At 30.4% G+C, this 12,325-nt stretch overlaps 1 protein-coding gene across 1 annotated transcript; it reads left to right on the top strand.

The window, feature by feature from the left end:
* The first annotated feature begins 4,199 nt into the window (after positions 1-4,199).
* On the top strand, positions 4,200-11,398 carry LOC100167436 (eukaryotic translation initiation factor 4H). The gene is made up of 6 exons (XM_001952529.4): positions 4,200-4,589; positions 5,689-5,794; positions 5,932-6,139; positions 6,919-6,990; positions 7,937-8,137; positions 10,719-11,398. The coding sequence occupies exons 1-6, from the start codon at positions 4,549-4,551 to the stop codon at positions 10,880-10,882; spliced, it is 792 nt and encodes a 263-aa protein (XP_001952564.1). The 5' UTR covers positions 4,200-4,548; the 3' UTR covers positions 10,883-11,398.
* Positions 11,399-12,325: the final 927 nt, after the last annotated feature.

Raw genomic sequence — 12,325 nt, 5'->3', positions numbered from 1 at the left:
TTAAATCCGGCCCTGAATATAGAAGGGACCCATATGTGTAATAATAGGAAACTGGAAAATTCAGTGTTACTTGGGTTTGCAGACGACTTTAACTGTTTAAGCAACTCATTAATCAACTATAAAATAATAAAATCCATAGGATAAGCATCCAATAGAGTAGGACTAAAAATCAACAGAGATACAACAAAGATAATGAAACAGTTAGAAAATGAAGATAGTGTCGAATCCACACTGTGGATGATGACGATGATGAGTATTGATGACAAATTTGGGTTGGAAAAAGTAATTGAATTTCAGTTTTTAGGAGTTATGTTGAGTGTCAGACATGGGCAGAAATCCATTAAAATTTCAGGGGGGCTAACAATATTATAAACAGCAATGTGAATGGGGGAGGGGGCTTCGATCCCACTAAAAAAGAGGATCCCCTCTGATCACCGCCTATCAATTGTCACAAGAAATTGGAAAAAGAGTAACGAAAGCTGAAAGAGCATCATTCTATCTATATATCAATAAGGAATATTTTTTTTTCGGGGGAAGGGGGCTAAATCGTAGTCAGGGGACCAAGCCACCCTCTCCCTAGCAGTAGACCCCTAGTGACGCCACTGTCAAACAATCGAGAATTGCAAGAATAAATAGGATTAACATCAGTCACCAGTTTTATAAATGGCCAACAAATTAAATGGCTTGGGCATATTAATCGCAGAAATCAGTAAATAAATATGATAAAAGAATATTTCAATAAAATAGGAGTGCACGAATGCAAGACGCTAGTCTAAGACAGAGTAAAGTGGAAGGAAATTGTGATTGTGGAAAACTCTTAGAGAGTACTTAATGCCGGTAGAAGAAAGAAAAAAGATATTAAAAACTATTAAAAATATTAAATATAATATGCTCCGATCGTTGCAAGGTAAACTTCTTTAGCAAATCAAAAATCTTTACACTTTTTAAATAGAACCACTACAATCAAGATCTTATTAAGGGGGGGGGGGGCATGGCCACCGGTCCTCGATAATTAGTATTTATTTAGTGGCCTCTGATTTTTCCATTACTTTTTTCGTTATAGGCTATATAACACTGCATAAATCACCTAAAATAAAATCGATGATTAATTAGCTAGGAAAAAAGCTTGTAAATTATAATTTATAAATAAAGTGATATATTATTCATTATGTATTGCTATATTTTATTATATCAATAGATTCTATATACTATATTTATTATAACAGGTACCTAATAATTAATATTAAATAATATACAATGTGTCCCTGGGTGAAGTGACCGGCCAACATCATATGAAAGTATACCAAAAATTATGAAGAAATACCCTTTAAAAATTGAATTTAACTTTTTTATTTTTTTAAAATGGGAAATTTAATTTTTTTAAGATACATAAACAAATATGTGATATGAATGGTTTTGATAAAAAAAAAGTTAGATCAAATCTTTAAATGGTATTTCTTCATCATTTTTGGTATAGGTACTTTCATATGACGTCGGCTGGTCACTTCGCCTCGGAACACAATTACATTGATATTTTTTTTTCTTACTCATTTAAAACTGGCCCCTGGGTCTCAAAATGTCCTAATCCAGGCTTGACTAGAATAGTACATTCATTTTTTTCTGTCAGTAAGGTCGTTATGATGGATCAAAATGTATAGGATTTGCAGGGACCTTAATATTCAGTGTTTAGAAGGAACGAGTTCCAAAAGGAACGGATTCCTGGAACAAATTCCTTTTTAAAGAATGGCGCGATGAACTAATTCCTTTTTATAAAAAAAGAACGAGAAAATGAACTAGTTTTTTTTTTTAAGGAAAAATGACAAAATTGTTCGTTCCTTTCTAGTTCCAATAATTTACACAGATAAGTATGTAAATATTTAAATTAAGATGTATAATGTGTATAATGTATATTGCTAATTAGCCAAAAATTTAATTTTGAAGAAAATCTCAAAATATATAATAATATATTACATAAACATATAAAATATGTACCTACTTGTAGTTATATATTATAAATAAAAATTAAAGAAGTATGCATAAAACAAAAAAAAAACATAAAGATTAAATAAGAATTTTTATTTTATTTAGAACTAAAAAAGGAACGAATTCTTTTTTTTTTTTAAGGAACAAGGAACAGAGCGAATTCCTTTTTTAAAAAAAAGCACGAGGAACGGAACGAATTCCTTTTTATAAGGAACTTGACAAACACTGTTAATATTATATAATTTTTTTATAAGTTGCTGCCAAAAATGTGTAGTTATATTTTAAAATAATAATACATAATAATATTATTTTGATTGTTGGCAAATTATATGTATGACAATATTTGGTAAATCAGTAAGATGGGCTACTTTTGACTGTCTTTTGTATTTTCCCGGGCTGAAATATATCCCCAATCCACCCCTGGTTAATCTATAGCTAGTATTTGCCATTTGAAAATGTCAAGTAATTTTTATTTTCTAGTCTTTACTCTCTGTATAGTATGCTTAGATAGATACATGAAGATTGAAAACTAGACTCATGAGTCATGTTTTTATAGGGATTGTTTTAGAAATTGTAGTTAATAATCGATGCGTATGGCATATCTTTTATTATCGGTTAAATCTCAATATATATCGCGATATATCAGCGAAACTGCAAAATGTACCAACCCGTATATGCAAGCCCGGTTTAAGGGGTGGGGGGCATGGCCCCCGGTCCTCGATAATTAGAATTTATTTAGGGGCCTCTGATTTTTCCATTACTTTTTTTGTTATAGACTATATAACACTGCATAAATCATCTAAAAAAATAGATGATTATTTGGCTAGGAAAAAGCTTGTAAATTATAATTTATAAATAAAGTGATACATTATTCATTATTTATTGCTATATACCTAATATCTATCTATCATGAAGTGACCGAATGCTTGATATATGTACCTATGGTTTTGATAAAAAAAAGTTAATTTCCCATAACTTAAAAAATAAAAAAGTTAAATTCAATTTTTAAAGGGTATTTCTTCATCATTTTTGGTATACTTTCATATGACGTCGGCTGGTCACTTCAATCCCGAACACATTGTATACCTACAATATATTTTTTTTCGTACAGGGGCCTCATTTAAAACTTTGGCCCCTGGACCTCTAAATGTCTTAATCCGGGCTTGCGTATATGGCTGTATCTAATTGATCAAAATCTAATTTAATTACGAATTAATATTTTAATATATTCTGTGATTTTAATGCTAATCCAGTTCGTAGATACAACTGTACAAGGTAGTAGGTACTACGTATCGAATATTTTAGATTTAGCTGAGCGATGAATGTATTGCTGTTTTTTTCTGTTTGTTATCTTTCATCAGGCATCAGCTTTTGGGGTATACACCTAACTAGTAAAAATTTCGATTTTCAACTTTAAAGTTGGTTTTTGTAGCAAATTGAATCTAGTTAGTAGTTGGTACATTTTAGAATGGGTGATGGGAGGGATGGAAAGTAAAAAATCTTATCTTATCACTTTTCAAAATAACTAGGAAAAACAAAATTTACTAAATATTTGCATTTTGAGCACCTACTTATGTGGCTTATATAAATATATACTTTTTCAATTTTCTATTGTTTTCAGTTTGTTAACTAAAATTGTTATTGCCTTTTACCTGGATAAATCTTAGTTTTTTATAACAGATTTTCCGTAATGCTTTGCTTATCGCCATAGAAACGTAAATCAATAATAATTATATGGGTTCTGAATTTTGTTATTATTCTAAAATCAATCTAGCTATAATACTTAATTCATTATAAATTCCTAACAAAATGTAGTATGCTACTATTTATATATAGATATTTAGTTAAAATAAATCTTGGTTCTTAATTCATAGATCATGCTCATGCTAACCATGACTAAATAGATCTATTTAGTCATGTTGCTAACTATATAGTAACGACTAGTAACGCAAAATGTTGACAATAATTGTGCCACTTTCCGACTAGCACCGAATTACCAACTATACCTGGAAAATACGTTTATAAGGAACGTTCCTTATGATCGTGCTATTATAAACTATTAAGTATTAAGTATGATTTAATATGCAGGTCGACGCCGCGCGCCGACCCTCCTTTTTGGAAGTCTCCTTATCAAGCCCTCACGGTTATCACGACTCACGAGTGTCCATTCGATCGTTTCATCCATGGTATAACGCGCTCGCACAAGGCACAACCGTTCGCTCCATGGTTAACCTCATGTTTCTCTGCTCGCACGATTATTATTATTATTATTATTATTGCGTTGGGCACCGTGTGGCGTGTGCTATTGCTATTAACTCGTAAGCGAGTGACACCACTCGCCACTGTTAAAACGCGAAACCGTTTCCTTTGCTTAACTTATAATTTTGCACTGTTTCCGACGAAAATCCACTCGTTCGTTACGCAGGCCACGTGTGTTCTGCTCTTTTTGTAGTCTTCTAGACGCGTCCCGCGACCATCAGATTGCCGGCGCCCGCGTGTGTTTGTGTGTGTGACACCGCGTTTGTTTAACATTTTCGATACCGTTCCGAACCGAGCCGCGTGACCATGGCCGGCAGGAGTGCATTCAGTGACTTCGACAACAGCAGGTATTTTACAATCATATTATCCAATACATGGCAGGACGTTCGATGGTTGCCCATTAATCAATAGAATTGCAACTCATTGACCGCCGTCGATCGCTGCCGTGTCGTTTTCCCGTCCGAAGGCCGCGTTTGGATCCGAGTGGCCGCTGAACGGTTTCCGAATTCCGACGACCTACTCGGAAGGCGGCATCCGTCGGCTGGTTTCTCGGTGATCGGCCGGCTTCCTACGGATGGTCGTTCATAAGCTGGACCGCTGACCATTACGTAGGGTCCCTGGTGGCTCTCCGAAACTACAAAATTTGTACAACCTATTCCCAACCGTCAGATATTGTGTTTACTCAATATTACAATATTAAATTGATTTCATAAAAAAAAAATTTTTTTACTTCAGTACCTACAGTATTTGCTTACGACATGCCGTGCTTTTTACAGTGTGCAACATAAAGCTTACTGTGAGACAGGATAATGATACTATTAAATTGTAAATGATAAAGAGTTTATTGTAAAAACTAAACAATTACAAATTCTTATAAATCTAAATACCTAAATAGTAATTTAAACAAGTATTCTATGCTGCCACACACACTTTCAACATTGTGCTATGCTGTTAACTATTATTAAATATTTTTATATTATAATATTTTATTTCAATACTCTTGTCTATGTTTGGTATATTTTTTTAATGTGAATCCACTGTATTTATCTAGAATTACAAATAGCTTATATAGTTCAATTTTTCATAGTTATGTTACTATAATAATTTAATATGTAATAAATTAATAAACTTAGTAGGTACCTCTTAAAATTTATTATCCAAAATATGCAAGTTATATTTGCAGTCCTGGCTCAAGGGGTAGGTGACTTAGGCCCACGCCTAGGGGACGGCACTTAAGCAGCACTTAAGTAAGAGGGCGGCATTTTCAAAATGCTGATTATATTATAGGTATTGTTAGAGGCCGCAAAACTTGATTTTGCCTAGTTCACTATTTTCAATTGAGCCAGCCCTGGTTATATGTTAACCTTAATGTAGATTATTTTACTATACCTAAATATTAATTGTACATAAATATCCTATTAATAATTTTTTTTATTTTTTATAAAGTTTTAACAAACCATTGCCTAGTAGTCCACCATTTGTGGCTTATCTGGGAAATCTGCCACAAGGAATAACACAAGGAGATGTTGAAAATCTATTTCTTCAAAGTCAGGTATTGCTCAGTACAAGTATTTTAGATTTTTAACAGTGAACAAGATAAGACGTATTTTGTATCATCCACTATACTAAACAAAACTTAACAAGTCAACTACCATTTCTTATTTAATAATAAATAATGTTTGTTTTTAGTTGCAAATTAGAAATGTGCGGTTGGTTCATGACAAAGAGACTGATATGTTCAAAGGTTTTGGGTATGTTGAATTTGTCACTCTAGAACATCTGAAAGATGCACTTCAAATGGAAGTCTTTATTGAAGGACAAAAAATCAAAATTGATGTTGCGTCTGGAAAACGAAATGAACGATCAGGATTTGATAGAGGTCCCAGGGGCGGCAGAGGTAACTATTATAATTCATTTAGCACATAAATGTTTCAAATTATCTTTTAAGCATTTATGTCAGGTGTTATCTAATATAATTTAACATTAGATATGTGAAAAGTTAGATAAGATTTATTTTATTTTTTTATTAACTTTATTTAATTAAATATACAAACTTGAATTTAATATATTTTGTTTGTTTTAAAAATAAAATAATGATAAAATAGATTTTATCTACTAATCTTTATCATAACATGTACACCTGAAATAAAAATAATAAAATAGAATTCATTGCTTTAAATTCATTTTTATATAGGTTAAAAGTTAACCAGAGGTTTCCAACCAGGGTGCCGCAAACTTTATTTAAGGTTCCACAAAATTATTTGAAATATATAGGGTACAGTCGAAACAGGTTGGGAACCTCTGGTTTAATCTATATGACGAATGTTTTTTAGGCACATTTAAATGTCTTCAATTTTAATATTAAGTATAAAAATAATTTGTCTTACACAAATATATTTATATATGGTTATACATACTACACTCATGATAAAATACAATTAAAGCAAATTGATCAATATGATAGGATTAATTTGTATAATTGATCAGCGTAACTTGATTATAACCATAATTTAATCATTAGTGAAGTATGATGAAGAATATTTTACTATAAACATCTACATATGACAGAAAACTTATTACATTGTTGTGTCATCTCATAACATTAATTTTATAAACTAATGTGTAATTAATAGACATCAAATTATGTTTTAATCGTTAATTTAAATATTTTTATAGGTGGTGCTCCAGGAAGTTTTAGCAATAACCCTGGAATGCGCAGTAGGTCTGATGATTTTACTCAAAATTCAGGTACATATTTAAATTAGTTTTATTTGATATATTATATTCTCCTGTATTCAAATGTGATCATAGTTTCTACAAATTGTAATATTATGTTTTATATTGGGAAAATGATTTAGATATTCAATGCTACATTTAATTACGAGTTACAACTGTTTAAATGTTATGATTATTACTCAATGCTCTTTTCCAGCTGAATTTAATTAGCTGAGGAAAATATATGAAACATTTCATTTACTACAAAAAAAATTCTATGATTAATATTCAATGCTGTTCACAAACTGAATAAATTTGCTGAGGAGATTTTATGAGAATTTGTATAACATAATTAAAATATAAAATACCTATAATGTTTCTATGATTAATACTCATTGCTGTTCACAAACTGAATATATTTGCTGAGGAAATTGTATGAGAATATTGTATAACATAATTAATAATTATTATAAGATAATCAAATAGGTATTTCTATGATTAATACTCATTGCTGTTCACAAACTGAATATATTTGCTGAGGAAATTGTATGAGAATATTGTATAACATAATTATTATAAGATAATCAAATAGGTATTTCTATGATTAATACTCATTGCTGTTCACAAACTGAATATATTTGCTGAGGAAATTGTATGAGAATATTATATAACATTATTATTATAAGATGATCCAACAGGTATTTGAATATTTCTATGATTAATACTTATTGCTGTTCACAAACTGAATACATTTGCTGAGAAAATTGTATGAGAAATAATGAAATATACTTATAAATTATAATCTAAAACTTAGTAATTCTATGATTAATATTCAATGCTGTTCACAATCTGAATTTATTTGCTGAAGTAAATTATGAGAATTAAATTTATAATACTATTATTATTTCAAAGATAATTTTTTATCAAATCTAATGGTTACACTTTTATTATGAAATATGAAATTTATAAATGTTGGTAGGTTTTTCTGGTGGTAATTTCCGCAACCAAAATGGTGGAATGGGCGGACGAGGTAATTTCATGGATCAATCTGGAGGAGGCATGAACAGGTACCCAGACAGCGGTTCACGAGACTTTAATCGACCAGGAAATGCTTCGCAATTCCCAGGAGGAAGTCGTAGTGACCGTAGACCAGATTTTGAAAGTTTACCACCACCACCAAGTAAGTGTTATAGTTATTTAAATGTTTTATAGCCAATGAGTTTACACTGATTCCAATCTAATTATCGATGCATGTTCAAAATATTGACTACACTTAATTACTGTGTGTGTTTAATATAAATTAATAGCCTTCATTGGTATGAATAACATAATGTCAGTATTAATTGATAAAATAATACAATTACCTACAAGTATTGAAATATTAATTAGGTATTTTTAATCTGGTACTTGGTAGGCAAGGCCGTATTTGGGGGGTTTTCGAGGGTATTTTACTTTTAAATTTTTATTTTTTTAACATAACTTTTTATTATGAAATCTGTTTCAAAAGTCGAACAATATGCTTAATTGATATTATTTTTTAAAATTATATAGGAAACACATAGTGAAGAGACCTCCAAATGGAGGTACATCATAAACTCCTTAATTTAAATGTCTAAATTGTACAAAAAATAAACTATTCTGTCAATATTTTATGTTTAACAAAGACAATAATTTGAATTAAGTATATTTACATTTATCAGTAATACGTTTTGCTTAAAGAGGCCAGACCACCATGTGTTGTCTCCGTCTTACAAGTGTGTAACATATTGTAAAGTGTACGCTCAGTAGACCACAACTAGCTCAGTTAATTTAAAAATTAGAGTGAATTGACCTCTTATAAAATAAAGATTATTATCTAGACAACCTCGTAGGATTTTTATTATATTTTAATTTTAAATCGAGATGTGTATTTTGAAAATTGTTAATTGTTTGTACATCTTAAAATACTCATAACTCACTTCAAAATTAAAATATAATAAAAAGTCCATGAGGTGGTCTATATCTTACCTATAGATTTTATAAGAGGTCAATTCACTCTAATTTCTGCTGAGCGTAAAATTTTCTATGTTACGCACTTGTAAGACATGGACAACACATGCGGGTATGGCGTTCTCTTAAGAAATTAAATTAAAAATACCAATTGCCATTTATATGTAATAAACTTAAAAAGGTCATTACTTATAGGTTTATTATATTATCGATGGTTAGAAGGTAAAAGGGCGTAAGCGCCACTTTTTTCAAAATCTATGTTTTTACATATTGTTGTAAATGTTTTTACATATTGTTGTAAATGGCATTATTAAACATCAATTAATTGAACCTAAACATCGCTATCATTTGTATATATCCAAGAATCGATGTTTTAATATGTGGTCGTAAACGCCATAGAATTGGTGGGAATGAAAAACTGGGTGTAAACGCCATTCAAGGAAATTTTTTGACGCTTACATAAATTTTTTGTTAGTGGTTTTGTCAGCACTATAAAAAGCATAAAGCGGCATGATAATACAATGAACGTTCGGTTCGTTTTAAAACACTAAAACTGATAGGTATTAGCCATTAGGTACCAGAAACTGTCTTGTCTAACATCTCAAACACGAAATCGAAATTGATTTAAATATTAATTTGTAAGTAGACATTATTTAGTTGTTTGAATGGTTAAACACATTCTACTCTAATAAATATTTGTCTTCATTGAATTTAATCAATAATATTGAACTATGGAAGCCATTATAGTCAATAGAACATCTTTGGAGTGTAAAGGCCCGGAACAGAAAAAAAAGGGGTGTAAGTCATTTTTTTTTTTTAATTGGCTTTAAATACACGAATATATTATGATTATGAACAATTAATCAATACAAAATACGTAAAAACTCATTATAAATCATATTAAGTCTCAAATTGAAGTGTTATACAATGTTCTAAGGTTGTAACACAGTTCATGCGAAAATATCTGTTTTTCGGCTCTCCTGAACAATTTGGAAATTGGCGCTTATGCCCTTTTAAATTCTAACCATTGTTATATTAAAATGTTATTTTATTAGCAAAAATTTGGCGTTTTATATCATGACAAAATAGATAGGTATCACCAAAGTTTTTAATATGCTTTCCCTGCTTTTTACTTCACTTATTTCAGAGATTGTAAACTTATGACACCTATATACCTATACACACGCTCTTTAAGTGACACTCAACTGTTCAAAAAAGATCATTCGTCGTAAATTTTGTAATCGAGAACCATTGATTAGCACGTAAAATAAAATGTATAGATTATAGAGTAATATATTTAATTATATAATTAATTTTATATAATTACTAAGATAAAATACCAAGTTTGATGTAATGTTTGTCTTGTTTTTATCATTCACAAACCACGGATGTAGGCATTTTTTAAGTTTAAAAAAGGATCATCAAATTAGTTGACACAGGGAAAATAAAATCTACAGACTTTTTTATTTGGCATGTGGGTTTAGAAAGGTTCGCCCTGACCTATATTGTAGTTCTCCACTTATTGGCTGTCAATCATATACATATATATATATATATAACATGAACAAAAATCAACCAATCAGAAGTAGAGACTATGACATGAGCTAGAGGTGAAGGAGATGCACATACTAAAAAAAACTATTCAACTCTCATAATACCTATCTATTTTTTCATGTTTTATATATTGTACAAAATTATTAGTATCTATTAGTTTATTCTTGAGTTATTATTCCCTATACATAAGTTCTAAACAAACGTACATATTATTTTAGATGATCCAGGCAGACCTAAATTACAATTGAAACCAAGGACCATAAAAGAACCACTGAATCAATTGGCTGATTCTACTCAGCATACAAGTATATTTGGAGGAGCAAAACCTCGCGAAGAGAAATCACTTCCTGACGTTGTGAAGAAAACATCACCATCGCATTAATACAAATATATTTATTTTGTGCCAGATTAACATTCTAATGGACATTGCTTTACTGTTTACAAGAACTTGTGGTTTTTTTTTTACATTTTATCATTTTTTATACATACCGATAGCAAACAATAAGTTTTTATGTGTATGTTGGCAATAAGTTTATTTCCTTCACATAAATTGTTGTAATGTTCATAAGCAAAACTTTTGTGCTCTTTGAGCATAATGTTCACTTAAAGTATGTATTTATATATATGTACACTATAATAATGAGTACAATTATGCCCTTAACTGTACTAGTATAGTTAATAGTTTTATTTTATTTATATTGTATGTGATTAGATATTATTACATACTAATTAATTGTAGTTATTAAGTAGTTTTCATTTATATTAATACATTAAGAAATTTGTATAAAAATATTAATAATAATTGCTTAATAACAATTTATCTTATATCATCTAAAATATTTTTTAAAATAAATACACAGTTTAATAATTCCAATCATTAAAGAAACGTGTTCATAAATAATGTGTAGAATTTTATATTTCATTTAGTGTAGTTTTAAAGAAAATGTCCTTAACACGTTGAACGCCGTAATTGACATAGACTAACCTGTTTTGTATTGAGTCTTTTTTGGTGGCTATAGCTAAACATATTTGAAATTTGTATCAGACATTCATGACTGTATTGACTATTGCGTAAAATCTACTTATTTTACAATTGGCGACGGCAGATTGCAGATCAAATCACATCGGCCACTGGAGCGCACATGCCAAATCGACGTCGGCATTCAACGTGTTAAAATATAATATGTTATACATTTATAACTAATAATTTTCCCCATTTTTAGAAACTCGCGGTATCTGCACATATTATTAGCATGTATACGCATTTATAGTATACAGACTACTTACATTATACAGATAACAGATCACAATGGTTGGACTGAGATGTTTTTATGATATAAACCGAAATTGGGATGGGGGGGGGGGGGGGTTATATGTAATCCCCCCACAAATATGACCAAATTACGCCACTGCACTGGTCCGTATTTCCCCGATAGTGATACTCACATAATGTAACACAATTAATAATACTTAATAGTTAATACTAATACACAATACAATTAGATACCTACGTTAAGCGCATATCTTTAGTCTTTACTTCAGAGGCGGCTTGATCATGCATTTTGTGGTTCACTGAACCACCATAAAGTTTGGGGTGGTTGTCGTGTTAATAGGTAGGTTATAGGGTATACTTGGCCTCAGGGGCGGATTTACCCATAGGCCACCAAGGCACTGGCCTAGGGCGCAATTTTTTAGTTAATTTTTACTTTTTAGTTTTTCATAATTTCATAATTCTATTTACCTAAATTTATATTTTATATTAATTTTTTTCGTATACAACTTGCATGAAACTGGAGAATGGCTCACGTAGCACGTCGCAGTAACG

This window comes from Acyrthosiphon pisum, chromosome A1 (assembly GCF_005508785.2).
Source record: "Acyrthosiphon pisum isolate AL4f chromosome A1, pea_aphid_22Mar2018_4r6ur, whole genome shotgun sequence".
In the NCBI taxonomy this organism is placed as follows: Eukaryota; Metazoa; Arthropoda; class Insecta; order Hemiptera; family Aphididae; genus Acyrthosiphon; species Acyrthosiphon pisum.
This window is presented reverse-complemented; position numbering and strand designations above follow the sequence as displayed.

Excerpts from the sequence above, each read along its gene's own strand:
- LOC100167436 (XM_001952529.4), top strand. The coding sequence starts at position 4,549 with ATGGCCGGCAGGAGTGCATTCAGTGACTTCGACAACAGCAG. Across the intron at positions 5,795-5,931 it reads ATCTATTTCTTCAAAGTCAG|TTGCAAATTAGAAATGTGCG; the intron begins GTATTGCTCAGT and ends GTTTGTTTTTAG. Across the intron at positions 6,140-6,918 it reads AGGTCCCAGGGGCGGCAGAG|GTGGTGCTCCAGGAAGTTTT; the intron begins GTAACTATTATA and ends ATATTTTTATAG.